Here is an 18,453-nt window from a genome sequence, read left to right on the forward strand (position 1 = left end):
TGCGCTGAAAACATTAGCTTAAAACAAGGCTCCAGGAATTGATGGAATACCAGTTTCAACAAGCTCTTGAAGCACCAGGAACACTCAATTGTTTATGCAAAAAAATTGGAAGACCGTTACTTGGCCAATTGGCTGGAAGAGCTCTATATTTGTTCTCATTCCAAGGAAAGGTAACCTAACAGAATGCTCAAATTATACATCAATATATCACTGATATCACATGCAAAGTTGTGTAGTGTTTTATTTATCACTATGACAGGTTTCCCCACCTGTCATTTGGGAGAAATGATGTAGAAAAAGAGAAGACATCTACAAATGTTCTCATCTGAGTCCCGTGTAAGTGCTGTCTGTATTTCCTAATTTCCAGAACTATGATGAGACTGTGTTTCCATTAGATACCTGTACACGAGACGTTGACAAGCGCAGAATTTATTTGTAGTAAAATTAAAGGGTGTCTGTTTGTTCCTTTGTAATATCAAACAGAGCTTAACCTTTGCCCCTTTCCTCCAGACAGATCCTGGACTTTTGAGTACTGAATTGCATAAAATAAGTGTCCTAAGTTTTGGAATCCTTTGACATTCATCCACTGCCACTAGGAAATCATGTCACATTTAGTTCCCCAAACAGAACTCCATTCTGAGTCCTGGCTTACCAGGTCACATTGCCATTTAAAGCAATTGTTTTTTTGTTTTAATCATTTCATTGGAGGTTCATACAGCTCTTATCACAATCCACACATACATCCATTGTGTCAATCACATTTGTACATTTGTTGCATATTTTAGAAGCCTCCAGCCAGGATTCTCATGGAGGGAGGCCTTCACGCTTGTGGGGGTGGGGATGCATCCCAGTCACATTCTCCCAAGTGAAAGTTGTTCTCCACAACATCCCCCACCCCACTCCATAATAATGCCAATTTTAAGGTACTTCTTGCAAGCACATGGTTGCTACTATATACTCTTGCAAGTTCACTGTTTGAAGGCTACTTGCCTGGAGGTTGTCTGAGCAATCAGACCCTATCTGTCCCACCCTAAGGAGGGCCCACTCCTTCCTGATAAGGATCATAGCTTGTTCCCTGGAGAAGTGCTCAGGGACACATAAGGTCAAGCCAGATCAGAGATGACCAAGGCCAGGCTGCCATTTTAACCCTAGAACCTGCCCATCTTGTTACATATGCACCTTCCACATGTATGCCTCTAGTTATCTCCCCTTCCTATTATGTGTATAGCCCTAGCTCATCCCCCTCCTGTTATGTGTTTGCCTCTAATACAACCCCTTCCTGTTATGTATGTGCTTACCGTGGCTTGCATGCCTGAGATTATATAAGTCTGTGAGAGACTACACGACTCCCTCACTCTGGTTCCGGTAACCACGGAAGAGGTGAGCCCTTGCATATCTTGTCTTGTTTTCCTTTAATTTGTCCTTCAATTACACAACCACCCCTTGAACCCATTTGGTTGTGGCGGCTGGTCCCCCACAGTGGTCCCATGTTCAGAGACGCTGTGTCGACCAAATAGTAATGTCCCATCTTTCACACTCCCCCATAAGAAGTTGGCTTTTTCACTGATGAATAAAGTGCAAGCTGTAAGATTTGGGGAGTCTATATAACAATGGGCTCAAACCTAAGAGACATTGTGAGGCTGGCTCAGGACTGGGCAGTGTTTTGCTCAATTGTTCACAGGCTCCCTATGAGTCAGAATCGACTCAATGGCACCTACCAACAACTGAACACTACAGAGCGCAAATGCTTTGTGCTTGACTATTGTGCACCTATTGTTGATTGGCGCTTCAAACTCACCCAGCAATGCTACAGAAGAAAAGCATTGTGCTGCTGTAAAGATTACAGCTAAGACAACCCTATGGAGCCCCGTTTTACCCTGTGAAACATGAGGTCATCACGAGTAGGGATTGACTCGCTGGCAGTGGCTGGTAACCCTCCATGTATTTTGGCTCCGGTATGAGGGTAATGGTTATAATCTTCAGCTCAGCTGAGGAAATATACACACACCTTTTCCTGCAGCTCCTTTTGAAAATTCTCATCTTGTGCTTTCTGTAAGATCTTGGGGTCAACCAAAGGCTCGTCTGCTCTTTGCTTTTTCCACAACTTGGTGTTCAGATACCATGCTCCATATCTCATCTTCACCCACTCTCGTTTATAAGGATTCTGTAGGAAACAACAGGATCCCCAATGATGTTAGTTCTATGGGTTTATCATTTGGTTTATCATTTAGCTTATGAAAATTATATCATTACTTTGAATTTGTTGGTCCTTAGCAAAGTACTTAATGAAGTTTCAGTATGTTCTGATTTACAAAGGTAAAATGAAAGGTTTATGATTGAGAAAATACTATAGTGCTTTAAATAGCATGGTCATATCTATAAGAGCACTCAATAAAATGGTTAAATTTGAAAAAATATTAAAAAGTATGGCTTTCAATTTAAGCTAAGGCTAGGTTCACATCAGATTCCACAATTCAGAAGTTAGGAATTAATGGACAATTGGCATCATTGTTCAGCTTCAAAATGGAAATAATTATATTATTCATCCTATAGCTTGGATGTGAAGATTAAAGGAATGTATTTTTTAAATATAGAAATCATAGAAAAATCATATATTCACCCAATGGTAATGATATCATACAACATTCAATCATCCAAGACAATAAATTATGAAACAGTATGAGCCCATTACTGTGCTGTCTTATAAATGCAACATTATTTTTGATTTAAATCCCATTCCAACACTAATCTCTGTTCCTTTTAATTAGAAGAGAGATAAAGGAAGAGTAATAGAATACACACTTCTTTCATTCTTCAGTAGGACAGCCAGGCTGTAAAGAGAATCTCACATTGGCTCATAGTCTGACCCTGGGTACGATGCTCACACACTGTCTTGTCAAAAAGAAAGAAGTGTGTAGTTTTCTTTGGACAAATCTTTTGTTTCTGTAGTTAAGTATTTCATTTTTTGTGTGGCTATGGTAAAATGGTACTATGAGGAACCAAAAGAGGCCTACATAAATAGAAGAATATTCCATGCCTATGGATAGGAAAGGTAAATGTTATGAAAATGTCCATACTGCCCAAAGCAATCTACAAATACAACATAATTCTTATCCTGAACCCAATTCCATTCTTTAAAGAAATAGAAAAATGAATTGCTAATTTTACTTGGAGATGAAAGAAACCCAGGATAATCAAAGAACTTTCCTTTTTTTTAAATCATTTTATTGGGGGCTCGTACAACTCTTATCACAATCCATACACACATTCATTGTGTGGAGCACATTTGTACATATGTTGCCATCATCATTCTCAAAACATTTGCTATCTACTTGAGCCCTTGGTATCAGCCTATTTCCCTCCTTCCCCACCCTCCCTCCTTCATGAACCCTTGACAATTTATAATTTTTTTTCCATGTCTTACACTGACGTCTCTCTTCATCCACTTTTCTGTTGTCTGTCCTCCTGGGAGGGGGTTATAGGTAGATCATTGTGATTAATTCCCCAGCATAGAACTTCTTAAGAAGAACCAAATAAGAGGCCTCTTACTACCTGACCTCATCATAGTCACAGTAGTCCAAACACCTGGTACTGGTACAATGATAGGTTCCTAGATAAATGGAGCAGAATAGAAAACCCAGACCCAGAAACATATTCTTCCACCTATAGACAACTGATGGTTGAAAAGGGACCAAAAACCACTCAACGGAAAAGAGACGGTCTCTTCAACAAATAATGCTGGCAAATTGGGATCTCCATCCACAGAAGAATGAAACAGGGCCCACACCTCACTCCATGCACAAAAATAAACTCAGGATGGATCGAAGATGTAAGTGTAAATTCCTGAGCTATAAAGAGTATCAGTTAAAAAAAATAGGGACAGACTTAAGGGCTCTATTGTAGGGCACAGACAAACTATGAAAAATAATTAAAGAAGCATATACAGTAGACTATAAGATCAGGGACAGGGACCTACTAAAAATGGGACACTTAAGTGAAGCAAAAGAGATCCCACAATGACACAACAAAGGACTAATCTCTAAAATCTATAGAAAACTGCAATGTGGGAAACAGAAAGATTGCTCCCAAGTTGTCTCCCCCAAATATATGCCAAACTTAGAAGCTTGCTACGCGTGGCAAATGACTATACAATTAGAAGTAGGTCCGGGGCTATTCTCCCTAAGGGTTATCAGCTATCTAGAGCAAGCAGTCACCACTGTTTATCCCACAGCAAGTAGGATCCAGTCCCTTCTGATATGGATAGTAGTTGACTGTTTCCTTGTAGTAGACCCCAGAGAGGTCAAGCTCTCCCAAGGGTGGCCAAGGTTAAGCCACCATCATGAATCTAGGGTCTGCCCTTCTTGTCACATGTATACCCCTAGTCCCTCCCCTTCCTATCATGTGTGCACCCCTAGTTCATCCCCTTCCTGTCACACATGCCTATTGTACAGCCTTTTCATATGATGTGTATGCCTATTGTACATCCCCTTCCTATGATGCATATGCCTATTGTGCTGCCACTTCCTGTGACGTGTGGTTACCTGTAATCACGACCCCCTAAGTTGATATAACCCTTGGTCAGCAATAAATGGGGTCTCCAGCCTCCTGCCGAGTCTCCACCCTACCTCGCCTCCCTCATGCTGTGCACGGGCCTGGCTGGTAAGATCATTGCCATCCAGGAGGTGAGCATGCTAATATGAAATGTGTCTGGCTCCATTATTTCAATCTCTCTTCTATCTCTCACGCTCTCTATGACTATATTATAATATATATATATATATATATCTCAACCATACAATTGCACTTACCGAACCCATGATTAGTTGTGGGGGGCTGGCCCTTCCCCCCACACTGAAATACCTCAATAAGATTTTTTAAAAAAATCTAATTAAAAAGTTGGTCAAAGACATGAACAGACAGTTCACCAAAGACGACATCCAAGTGGCTGACAAACATGAACAATGCTCAGGATCCCTAGCCACCCAGGAGATACCACCTTATAGTGACAATGACACCTTAAAAATAAATAACAAAACAACAAATGCGGGAGAGGATGTGGAGAGGTTGGAACTCTCGTAGCTGCTGGTGGGGCTATAAATATATGCACCTGTTGCGGAATGTCAAATGGCACTACGTCAAACAACTGGGAGCAGAAATTCCACAGAGACAGCATCTCTCTGCTGAGTATATATCCGAAGGAAGAGCCCTAACACCAACAGACACATGCACTCCCATGTTCACTGCAGCACTGTTCTCACTAGCCACAAGTTGGAAACAGCCCAAATGCCTATCAGTAGAAGAATGGATACAGTAAGTTTTGTACACACACACAATGGAACACTGTTCACCACTAAAAAACAATGATGATATCATGAAGTACCTGATGACATGGATGGACCTGGAGAATGTTATATTGGGGGAGGTCAGCCATCACAAAAGGACATATGTATGAGACCGCTACTGTAAAGATAAAAAGAGTCTAAGACCTGCAGACCAAAAGGGAGGGAGGGGGTGGGGGGACATGCTCTAGAGAAAATGAGAAGGTCAGAATGCTCTGAGGAGGGTTAGCTCTCGGATCTACTTGTCCCATTATGTCTGATCTAAAAAAGTGTATCTGGATGGACGCTAGGATGGCCCAAACATACCACTGCAGAGAGAATAAAACAAGCAAAGCTAAGGTAGTTTTAAAGAACAGATGATATCAGGCCTGAGAGTATGTAAGAGAACTCCAACTTCTGGCAAGGGGACTAGTTCTACCCTCTCACCACCACCACCAAACAAATAAAAAATACCTATTATTAGGTACCGTCGAGTCAGTTCTGACTCACAGCAACCATATGTACAACAGAATGTAACACAGCTCATTAGGCAACATTCTGACCATCACTGTTATTTTTGAACCCATTGGTACAGCTCTGGGTTCATCCATTTCATTGAAGATCTTCCTTTTTTTTGCTGACCCTCCACTTTATCAAGTATGATGACCTCCTTCAGAAACTGGTCTTTCCTGATAACACGTCCAAAGTATGAGATAGGAAGTCTTCACCATCGCCCCACACCAAGGAGCATTTCACCGACACTTCTTCCAAAACAGATTTGTTCATTCTTTGGACAGTCTGTCGTATATCCAGTATTCTTCACAAACCACATAATTCAAATGCATCAGTTCTGCTTTGCTCTCCCTTATCACGGCCCAGCTTCGGCATGTATAGGAAGGCCCTCAACTGTATGGCCGGATCAATACCAGGCTGGCTTCTAACAGCAAGTGACCTTGAGTCTTCCCCACCCATGTGGAGATGACCAGAGCTAGCTTAAACAACTAGCAGCAAGTGACCTTGAATCTCCCACACACATCTGCAGAGCTGATCAGAGCTGGCTAATGGCCCCCTTTGTTCTCAACCTGCCGCTCTGCTCCGGGTACCAGCACAGCCTATTTGGCTCAGTGCCCACTTTGCTCTCGACCCTCCACTCTGCACCCAGCATGGCCCGTTTGGCTCAGTGCCCACTTTGTTCTTTCCCACCACTCTGCACCCGGCACAAATACACCCGGAACAAGGAAGACACCTTACATTCCAGAAACCCTGGAGATACCTGTCCATATAAGCAGCAGCCCTGTAGCCTGCAATGTGACTCCCCCAGCCCAGACGTTGTGGACTGTGGGACTTCGCCCAGGCTGAGTTTTTCTCCCTAATAAAGCCTGTTTGTTCTAATTCGACTGATTTGGTCTCTGGCACCTCTCGACTACCTTACATCAACGAGTTAGATTAACCTTGTAACTGTTTCAATGGAACAATTGTGAGGATAGTGCAGACCGGGCAATGTTTTGTTCTGCTGTTCGTAGTGTTGGAACCAACACGATGGCACCTAACAACAACAACATGAAGCCATTGAAAATACCATAGCTGAGTCCTGAGTGCCTGAGTCCTCAAGAAGACAACCTGGCTTTGTCGCACTTTAAAGAGGCCTATTCATGACTGCTGAAGAAAAATGTGAACATAAGCAAATGTGGTGCAGAAAGCTGATGGTGCCCAGCTATCAAAAGATTTAGTGTCTGGGGTCTTAAAGATTTGAAGATAAACAAGTGGCCATCTAGCTGAGAAGCAACAAAGCCCACATGAAAGAAGCACACCAGCCTGTGTGACCACGAGGTGTCGAAGAGATCAGCTATCAGGCATCAAAGACCCATCACATCATTGTGAATGAGGGAGAGTGTGCAGTGGAGACCCAAAGCCCATCTGTAGGCAATTGGATATCCCCTTACAGAACGGTCTCAGGGAGGAGACGAGCCAGTCAGAGTGCAGTATAGCACCAATAAAACATACAACTTTCCTCTAGTTCAGGGTTCTCAACCTTCCTAATGCCACAACCCTTGAATACAGTTCCTCATATGGTGCTGTCCCCTCAACCATAAAATTATTTTCATTGCTACTTCATAACTGTCATTTTGCTACTGTTATGAATCAGGCGACCCCTGTGATTCCCAAAGTTCATGACCCACAGGTTGAGAACCGCTGCTGCTCTAGTTCTTTAATGATTCCATTCCCCGACTCCCCAACTATCAGGACCCCAATTCGACCTTACAAATCTGGCTAGACCAGAGCACGCACACAGGTCCAGATAAGAGCTGGAAACACAGGGCATGCAGGACAGATAAACCCCTCAAGACCAATATTGAGAGTAGCCATACCAGGATGTTAAGGGGAAGGCAGGGCAAAATAGGGGGAACCGATCACAATGATCTACCTATAACCCCCTCCCAGGGGGATGGACAACATAAAAGTGGGTGAAGGGAAACATCAGTCCGTGTAAGACATGGGAAAAAATAATGATTTATAAATAATCAAGGGTTTATGAAGAAGGGAGGGGGGAATATGAGAAGCTGATACCAAGGGCTCAAGTAGAAAGAAATGTTCTGAAAATGATGATGGCAACAAATGTACAAATGTGTTTGACACAATGGATGGATGGATGGATTTTAATAAGAGTTGTACAAGCCCCCAATAAAATGATTTTAAAAAGAAGACGTAAAACCCAAAGTACCAAATTGTTTCCAAATAATCTGGTTGCATATGGTGTGTATGTGTATGTGTGTGTGGGGGGGGCGTGTTGTCCAAGGGGTGAAAATATACATTCAGTGAGCTTAAGAGCACACTAGAGAGTTCAGGAAAATTGTTAGAGTACCTACAGGCACAGCAATAGAACTCAGCAAGGAGTAGTAAGAAATTGAACAGAGCAGCAATGAACTGTGGAACGACTTCAAGTAACTTACTACACATGCAATGAACAAGAGTCCCAGAAGGCAGGACAACGAGAAATGGAAAGAAAAAAATTGGTCACAATTTTAAAAATTTGATGAAAATCATAAACTCACATATTGAAGAATCACAATAAACCCCTAGCACAAGAACTATGAAGAAATTTACTACAGATACATAATAACCAAACTCTCTCTCTCTCCTGCCCGCTCACTGTCATTGACTCAATACTGACTCATAGTGACCCTACAGGACAGAGTAGAAGCGCCCCTGTGACTTTCCCAGACTGTTAACTGGGACAGAAGCACGTCTGTCTTTCTCCCTCGGAGCACAGGTGGTTTCAACTGCCCACCTTACAGACTGCAGCCCAACAAAAATCTTAAAAGCCGTCCAGGGTAAAAAAATGCATCATGTTCAAAAAACAACGATAAGGATGATATAAAATTTGTTATCAGTAGCAGTATCAGAAAGAAGTTAGAGGAGCAACATCTTTGAAATTAAAAAAAAAACACAACAGAACAAAAACTACGAGGCAAGAATTTATATCCACAAAAATATATATTTTTTTTTTTCACAAAAATATATTTTAAACGGGAAGGTAAATAGGATATTTTCAGATATATAAAGTCTGAAAGACCTATCATTCATAGATTTATATCACAAGCAAGGTCCTGCAAGACATCTGGGGTCTTAAAGGCTTGTATCCAAACATCTCTAAGTGAGAGTCAACTAAGTCCACCGGGAAGAAGCACACCATCATCAGTCGCTGAAGGACTGTCAATCATACAGTCTAAGTCAAAAGAGGGAATGGTATCAGAGTTTAAAGAATCTGTGAGACTCTGGTTTGCAGAAGGCTGTGGGTGACAGTGGGAGCCCAAGAGATATTTGTGGGATCGACACAGGAAACAAGACTGGTGATTTCCCTCTCTCTATAATAAGAGGGAATGGAGGAAAGTGGTTACCCAATAGATAGAGTGCATTGGAGAAATGACTATAGACGATCAAGATGATAACCCTGACTTGAGCAATGAAAACCGTGTCACTTGATCCCCCGGTGTTACACATTCGGCTTGATCTGATTTCCAATATTTTCTGTGTTGTTGTTTTTGGGGTTTTTTGTTTGCTTGTTTTTTCCATTTTGGGGGTTTTATCTCTAATGTATTGTGTCATTGGGGGTAGCCCGCTTGAATTTTTGCTATATTTTTTCTGTGTTTTGGTATATGAAACCCAGGATTGACGAACCAATAGAGATAGCAAATAGAATAAGGTTTTTTTTTGGGGGGGGGTACAGTGGAGGAGAGGGGCAAATGGGAGCTGATATCAGTTCAAGAAGAGAATGTTTTTAAACTAGTTGTGGTAGCAATTATACAATACTGCTTTTGTGATTGAATTACGGGATGATATGTTATCTGTATTAGCTCCCATAAAATGTTTTAAAAGCAAGTGTTACCATGTGAAGATATGTTTTGAACTTTTGCATACTGAACTTCTGTCTGCCAGTTAAAAGTTCGATTTTGGCAATAACCACCAAAGCTTATAAAGCAGCACTTGTGCAATTATTTGTCAATACAAGCGATTGAGCAATTGGATTCAGCCGGGTTCAGGACAAGCAGCAGTTCCGGCCTCACATGTGATGAGCATAATTTGCGTGTCTAGCAGCACTGTGTATTTCACTCTGTAGAAAATCAGAGGAAACAGGAAGCATGAACGTGCTGGTACCAGCGATGGACTGTGGTTTCCATAAGCCTTAGAGAACAGAGTCGATGAAAGCATAAGGCAAGTCCAGATAGGGAGGTCAACTGTGGTCAATTGTAAATTGAATTTTAGTTTTTTATGAACTTTAATGAACTTGTCCAAAATATTGAAAACATAGTGTCAACAATTCTATGTCATGGTACGAAATGATTGGAGGTAATACAATTTTTCATTTTTAGACAAAAGAATTCTGTCACCCATTCCCTTCGTGTGTGTGTGTGTGTGTGTGTGTGTGTGTGTGTGTGTGTTCTCTTCCCTTGCTACCATCCTTCTGACAGTGTGTCATACTGTGAGAATATGTGCTTTGCTATGGTGTGGGAAGTTACTATGCCACTGATATTTTTGATACCAGCAGGGTGACTCTTGGCAGCAGAACTTCCAGGCTAAGATGAATGAGGGAAAAAGGCCTGGCAATCTACTTTGGAAAATTAGCCCATCAAAACCCTATGGGATCACAGCAGAAAACTGTCCAATGTAATTCTGGAATAGGATCCTTCTAGATCAGAGCCCTTAAGAATCCACAGGGGCCTCAATAATGGGCTCGAGCACCCCACAGGTCCTAATGATCTAGTGCAGGCTTGAGCAACACTTCGCTGTGTTGTACATGGGGGCACCATGAGTTGTGAAAAACATGGGATGATGTGGGGTGACACCTGACCTGCTCCAGCTATGCCCCAGGAGTGGAAAATCAACTCCACATCAGCAATGCCAAGGCCAATTTCTATGATGTTGAGGTCCGCCCCTTACCCCCCTATTCTGACACTGATCCTCCCTCACATGGCAGGCACTCTACTTCCGTGGCTGTGTTAGACTATTCATTACCATGGTCACACAGAACTCAAAGGCCATATCCACAATTACAGGGTCAGTTAACGACGCTAACACGTGACAATTCAGATGAGAAATGCTCAGGATGTAATTGTCCCAGCAGTGCAGTTTCTTCTCTGCTGGGCCTGCCTTCAGGCTTCTGTCTGGTCTCAGTCGCCTGGCATCTGTCCTGCCAGGGCAAGGCTATAAAAGTATTTGAGGACTGTCAATGCAATGGATTAGCATGCCACTCTCCTGTGAGCCCCAATCTGAAGGCACTCAGCAATAGAATATGGTTCAGCCAATCCAGTTCCCGCAGTTAAATGCTCAGAGGCACTCCACAAGCCAGTCTCCTGCCCAAATACCCACAGCTCTACTTGTTCTGTGGGCTGCTGGGAAGCCCACTTGTCTGATCCTCTGGCTCCTGGTCCTTCTGTTGCTGCTCCTGTGTCACTCCTCTGGTTCCATAGCTGGGCCCTGGGTCAAGAACATTCGATGCATAGGGATCTTGGGGCCCACAGGACATGCTACACTCCTGGCTCTTCTCTCTCGCTGCTTATGAGATGGCCACTTTATACATAGCAGGTGGTAATCACAATGAATTCTGTTAACAATCACTCATAGCTGAATCATAATCCAACCAGTATTTCCCCCCTCCTTCTCAGACAGACCCATTAGGAAATGAAGGCCACTTCATGGGGACAACAAAGGCTATAGCTAGAAGAGCGCTATAGCTCTTTCATGTATTGCAGGTCACCGATGGCCCTTCTAGCCACTGTCCCTTTCTTTTTCTTTCGTTTTTTATTAAATTGTTTTATTGAGGGCTCTTACATCTCCTATCACAATCCATACATTCATCCATTGTGTCAAGCACATTTGTACATATGTTGCCATCATCATTTTCAAAGCATTTTCATTCTATTTGAGCCCTTGGTATCAGCTTCTCATTCCCCCCTCCCTCCTCTGCCACTGTCCTTTTCATATGGAAGGATTAACTTCTCATCTTATTATAAACATGCCCATAAAATTGGACTTGCCAGCAACTAATAATATACACACATATATAATAGTTGCATTAACATTGTAGTTTTCCAATTCACCACAATTGAGCTGACTCTGACTCACAGCAACCCTATAGGACAGAGTAGAAATGCCCCTGGGGGGTTTGAGAGTGTAACTCTTTATGGGAGTAGAAAGCTCTATCTTTTCCCATGGAGCTGGTGGTTTCAAACTGCCAACCTTGAGTTTAGCAGCCCAACTCGTAACCATTACACCATCAAGGCTCCAACACATTGTATAAAAACAGTGCTGTCGGGCGTCAATGAGCACACACGATGTTTTTCTCCTTTCATTGTCCACCTTCACCACAATCTACAAGCTGGGTAAGTTGTTAAAGATCAGGTTATTAAAAAGCACATGATCAAGAGTAATGGCTTAGAGTTAATGGGACTACCATAACAATTCAAGAATTCTATCATAAAAGGCTAGCACCAGAATAATATGACTTCATTTTCTTTGATATTTTTAAAATCAATTTATTGGGGGCTCGTACAACTTTTATCACCATCCATCCATCCATCATGTCAAGCACATTTAAACATTTGTTGCCATCATCATTCTCAAAAAATTTTCTTTCTGCTTGAGCTCTTGGTCATATTCTTTGATTTTTAGTCCCCCTCCCACCAATTTTGCCATTACCTGTGGTTTTTGGAGTTTCTTCTTAAAGTCCAGTTCCTGGAAGGGCAGATCCAGCTCCCGTAGTTTACTTGGCCCCACACTGGATTTTTGGTCCTGGGGAACTTTGTTTAATCTCATTGTGTGGAGTGCATCACAGGATGGCTTGTTCTCACAGTCAATGTCAAACTGTTGCAGGATGAACTCTTCATCAATTTTTGAGCTTCCCTGGAATAGTACCACATCTCATGAGTGGAGGTCAAATAGTGACAGGCTCCTTGCTTTCTGCATTACTCTAAGAGCAGTGTGTTTGTCTGGGTACATTAGAGAAACAAATCCACAGAAAGTCTTATGTATAAGAGAGAATTTTATATAAAGGGTAAGTGCACATCAAGAAAACATTCCAAGCCAGTGCTGCCCAAGCCCACAAGTCCAACATTAGCCCATATGTCCGACACTAATCCACAAAGTCCTCTTCCATCTCACAAAACACACACAATGATGCCGACTGCAGGAGGAAAGCTGAGTCAGTGAATGTGTAAACATCTCAGCACTGGCAGGAGTCTCCACACAGCTGCTCCAGCACCCAGGGCTGCATCGGGGTAGGTCCATGTGCCTTCTCCTCAGGGATGTCTTGCAGGAAGTGAGCTTTGCCAGCTGAAGCAGGGACCTGGCTAAGGCAGCTGCACCCTGGTCCAACCATCACAAAGCAAGAGACTCAAGGACCTGAAAGGCGAGGCTCACTGAGCTATTTATCTCTCGGCCTATCAATTAACCCCACATGTGTTTATTGGCCAGGTTGGCACAATAAACTTTAACTATCTCAAGCAGTAACTAATCATTTCTTAAGAATAGTAATCTGTCTACCATATGACTCAGCAACCCCTTTACATGGTGTGTGTTTGTATGTGTGTGTTTGTGTGTATATATATAAACACACACACATATATATAAATAAATAAAATCCAAATATCAAACCAATACATACATATCTATGTTCAGTGCAGCACTATTTATATAATAACAAGATGGAAATAACTTAAATGTCCATCAGTGGAAGAATGGATCGATAAATTTTAGTATATACACACAGTGGAATACTATATATCACTATAGAATAATGATCAAACTGTGAAACATCTCATGGCGTGGATGGATTTGGAGGACATTATGATGAGTCATATATTAGTCAATCACAAAAGGACAACTACTGTATGAAATCAGTGTTATAAAAGGGGGGGGATCAAAATCAAGGTTTTTCATGCCAAAAGAAACAGACCTTGATGGTTGCCAGGGGCGGGAGGGGAGGAGAAGAGAGGGGGAGCAACAGGCTAGAGCGTGGACAGGCGTTCGCTGAGGGAAGAGGAAGGTAATATTCTACAAGAGGAGGAAGGTGGAGGTGAGGGACAGGGCAAGCTAGTGGGAGGTTTGATGAATTGTTGAAGACAAAAATGAGCTGCTAAGTAAACCCCCACTTACCACAAAATAACAAGTTTTAAAAAGAACTGAAGCCCTGTGAGAAGCAGGAATTCCTTTGTGAAAACAGGCAGAGTACTGCCATACTGCAGCGATGGCAACCTGTGTCAATGGGCAATCTGTGTATGAATTATTGAATGGAACTGAATTTTTTATGTGAACTTTAGCTGAGGGGCACAATAAAGATGTTTTTAAAATAACCCCAGCCTGGGCAATCTACATTGGGAAGCACAAAGAGAGGAGGCCATTCGCAGTCTGGAACAGATGGTGGAGTGGAGTTGAGGGAGAGGAGTCTGGGAAGAGACTCGGGTTTGCAAACTGAGGAGGACAGTCAACCCTGAGGCACACTCACGATGGAGCAGAAGTAGCGTAATTGGAGTCGATAGGGTGAAATGCATAGTTCAATAGCACGGAAGGACAGTATCCCATTAATATGGTGAGAATAGCGCAGGCTGATTGCAGCAGGGTCTAGGTAGGAGAACAGAGGTAGAGAGGGGGCTTTGGTCATAGGAAATGAAAATATGGCCAGTTACCAGACTAGCTAAACCATGAGGCTCCAAACAACTGAACTTGCTGCTGTCGAGTCAATTCTGACTCATGGCGGGCCTTGTGTTAAGAGTAGGACTGTGTTCCACAGGGCTTCCTGGTGGCATAGTGGGCTAGGCATTGAGTGCTGCCAACCACAAGGACAGTGCTTTGAACCCACTAGCCACTCTACTGGAGAAAGATGAGGCTGTCTGCTCCCATATAGGTTTAAGATCCCGACGCCCAATGGGGCAGGTCAGCTCTGTCTTCCAGGGTCGCTATGAGCCTGAATTAGCTCAATCACAATAAGGCAGGTTAGTAATAAGTGCTCGGACAACACACATCGTTTGGGCTTGGCTGCTAAACAAAAAGCTGGCAGTTCAAACCTACCTAGCAGCTCAGCAGAAGGAAGCCCTGGTGATCTCCCTCTACAGAGATCATGGCCACGTGGAGCACAGTTCTACTCTGTAAGGCATGGTCCACCCTCGCTCAGAATCCACTGCCCTGAAACAGCTTTGGCTTTTTGGAGGCTACTAGTTTAGCAACTCTGGTAAACTAGCCTGCTGTTGTTGATTTTAAGTGCCATACAGTTGGCTCTGACCCATAGCAACTATATGTACAACAGAAGGAAACACTGCCCGGTCCTGCACCATCCTCACAATTGTTCCTGTGCCTGAGCCCACTGGGGCAGCCACTGTGTTCGTCCATTTTGTCCAGGGTCTTCCTCTATTTCGTTGTTCCTCCACTTACCAAGCATGAAAGTCTGTCAGATGAAGGCTCACCATCCTTGCTTCTAAGGAACATTCAGGTTGTACTTCTTCCAAGACAGATTTGTTTCTTCTTTTAGCAGTCCATGTACTTTCTGTATTCTTTGCCAGCAGCATAATTCAAATGCATCGATTCTTCCTTTGTTTTCCAGGTACACTCTAGTCCTCAAAGTCCCATCTTTGGTTTGCAACACCTCAAAGAGCTCTTGTGCAGCAGATCTGCCCAATGCAATGCACCATTTCACCTCTTGACTGCTGCTTCCAAGGGCACTGCGGTGAGTCCAAGCAAGACGAGATTCTTGGCAACTTCCATCTTTTCTCCATTCTCCGCGTTACCTATTGGTCTAGTTGTGAGGATTGGGATCCATACTGAAGGCTGCAATCCGCAACCTTCATTAGTGGTCCGCCAAGTCCTCCTCGCTTTCAGCAAACGAGGTAAACTAGCCTCAAAAAAACCAAACAAACAAAAAAATCAAACTCGCTACCATCAAGTCAAATCCGACTCCCAGCAGCCCTACAGGACAGGGGACAACTGCCCTGTGGAGTCACTTCTGACTCATGGCTGAATAGAAAGCTTCATCTTTCTCCTGAGAAGCTGCTGGTGGTTTTGAACTCCTGGTCTGTGGTTAGCAGCCTAAGGCGTAGGCCACTATACCACCAGGGCTCTGTCTAAATTCACCTGTTTCCTTAAATACCCTAATAAAGGAGTAGCAAGTCATAGAGATGGAAGCGATGAAAGGACGGGGTGAAGCAGTTTTACCCAGCCAGAATATAGATAAACAGGCCTTCCAGCTCCAGGACTGAAGGGCACGATGAGCTTTCGCAGCATTCCTACTCCAAGTCTCCTCTAGGGAACCTCATTGCCCAAATCTCAGTCAGTCCGTTGCAGCTGAGGCTGAAATCCTACCTTCCCACCCCGCTTTGGATTCAGGGTGAGGCACGTGACCTGGCCTAAACAATCAGCATATTCCACCTCCCTAGTTCCAGTGGCTAATTCAGGCACAGACCTGTGATTCAACATAGCCCGCTGAAAGTAAAGCCTAGACTTTTCCCTATCAGAAAAGGTTTGCTTATTCCCACTAAGGTTGTTCACTAGTAGGATATAAGTATGAGAATTTAATGGCAACTTCTGTCATTTCTTGGAGAAAGACTAGAAAAATACCCAAAAAACTCAGTGCCATTGAGTCGATTTTGACTCACAGTGACCCAATAGGGCAGCATAGAACTGCCCTTGTGGGGCTGGTGGTTTTGAACAGCTGACCTTATGTAGCTGTGGCAGTTACATAATCTGTCCATTTCAATGAAGGGGTGGAATCTAGCCTATCAATCAAGTCATAACCAATGAGGCTTCTATGTGATGGTCTTCTTCTGAAGATTCTGGGAACTCCTGTCTTCCTCCATGGAAATGGGACACACACTCTGCTTCACATTCCTGTTGACAAGCCACATGGAGCTATGTTGATGGAGCCAGAGCCCTGGAGCTGGAGGAGCCATGTGGAAACCCATGCCAGCACTGAGATGCTTCCACCGCCACTGGATCCATAAAACTTTCCACTCACTGGTCTGTAATCTTCCTGCACTCAGCATCATTACATGTGTAGTGTGAGTCAGAAGATGAATTGATAGACTGGTATCAGACTTATGGGCTAATATCGGATTTATGGACTTGATCTGGACTGAGTTGGGATATTTTCTTAATATATAATTACTCTTTGATATAAAACTCTCTCTTTTTGTTTTTTCATTATTTTTAATCATTTTATTGGGGGCTCATACAACTCTTATCATAATCCATCCATCCATCCATTGCATCAAGCACATTTGTACATTTCTTGCCATCATCATTCTCAAAACATTTGTTTTCTACTTGAGCCCTTGGTATCAGCTCCTCATTTTCTCCCCTCCCTCCCTCCCTCCCTCTCTCCCTCAAGAACCCTTGATAATATATAAATTATTATTATTTTGTCATGTCTTACACTGTCCGACATCTCCCTTCACCGACTTTTCTGTTGCCCGTTCCCCAGGGACGGGGTTATATGTAGATCCTTGTATAGAAGCAAATTATTGTTAGCTTTATAGACATGATAGATCATTTTTGGGAGAAGTATTGAAAATCAATGACTTGTTTGTTTCTGACATTGCTAATTGATATAAAACTCTCTTACACACAGATGAGTGTCTATGAATTTGTTTCTCTAGTCTACCTGGACTAACACAGTAGTTCAATGGGTAATCACTACACTCTCAGAGGTTGAGAAATATGAGGGGGTGCCCCCCACCCCCACCCCAAAAGAAAAAAAGCTCCAATGGGCAGAGTGGAGCTTTTGTAGTGCACATTTTTCCTGCTAGAGGAGCAATGAGCAACTTGCTCTGAGTTAGTGCACCCAGTGGCATCACCTGAGAAGGTTTTCCCTGGTTACAGTAAATTTTTTCATAAAAGCAGTTTCACTCAAACCTTGTTTTTTTGTGATGGCCGATTTAAGAGAACAATGTGTGGCTGTGAATTTTTGTTTCCTGCTTGGGAAAAATACCACAGAAACTGTTGTGATGTTGAACACAGCTTACAATATCAGTGCTATGAGAAAAACTCAAGTGGTTTTCTCGTTTCTCGTTTCAAAAAGGTGAGATATCAATTGATGGCAAACCTCGTTCTGGACATCTGTCAACTTCCCGAATGGATGAAAATGTTGCCTCACAGTGCATTTGGAGTTTGTTCCACTAGGTCAGACTATTAATAAAGCTTTCCAAAGAGAGGTTCTGAAAAGACTGTGTAATACTATGTGACAAAAAAGGCCTGATTTGCGGCAGGCAGGGGTCTGGTTTTGTCACCACGACAACACACCTGCTCACACAGCCATCTCAGTGTGCCAATTGTTGGCAAAAAACAGCATGCCTCTCTTGCCCCACACACCTGGCTCACCTAACCTTGCTCTGTGCAACTTCTTCTTGTTTCCGGGAATAAAGAGGGACATGAAAGGATAGTGATTTGGTGACACAGAAGAAAAAAATGAGGGAGATGCTGTCAGCCATCAAACAGATTAGTTTGAAAAATGTTTCCAGTGGGTTGGAAAGGGGGAACCGATTACAAGGATCTACATATAACCTCCTCCCTGGGGAACGGACAACAGAAAAGTGGGTGAAGGGAGACATCAGACAGGGCAAGATATGACAAAATAATAATTTATAAATTATCA

At 42.9% G+C, this 18,453-nt stretch overlaps 1 protein-coding gene across 1 annotated transcript in view; it reads right to left on the reverse strand.

Annotated features, from left to right (window-relative positions):
* Positions 1 to 18,453, reverse strand: part of LOC101655225 (protein FAM47E) — a 29,270-nt gene that overhangs the window by 9,270 nt on the left and 1,547 nt on the right. The window contains exons 3-4 of the mRNA XM_045284352.1: positions 12,516 to 12,719; positions 2,009 to 2,164 (exon numbers count right to left, since the gene is read on the reverse strand). Coding sequence (XP_045140287.1) covers positions 2,009 to 2,164; positions 12,516 to 12,719 — 360 coding nt within the window. The remainder of the gene's footprint in view (positions 1 to 2,008; positions 2,165 to 12,515; positions 12,720 to 18,453) is intronic.

The sequence above is a fragment of the Echinops telfairi genome, unplaced genomic scaffold (genome assembly GCF_000313985.2).
Source record: "Echinops telfairi isolate 266 unplaced genomic scaffold, ASM31398v2 ScPeMD7_7468;HRSCAF=8506_0, whole genome shotgun sequence".
In the NCBI taxonomy this organism is placed as follows: Eukaryota; Metazoa; Chordata; class Mammalia; order Afrosoricida; family Tenrecidae; genus Echinops; species Echinops telfairi.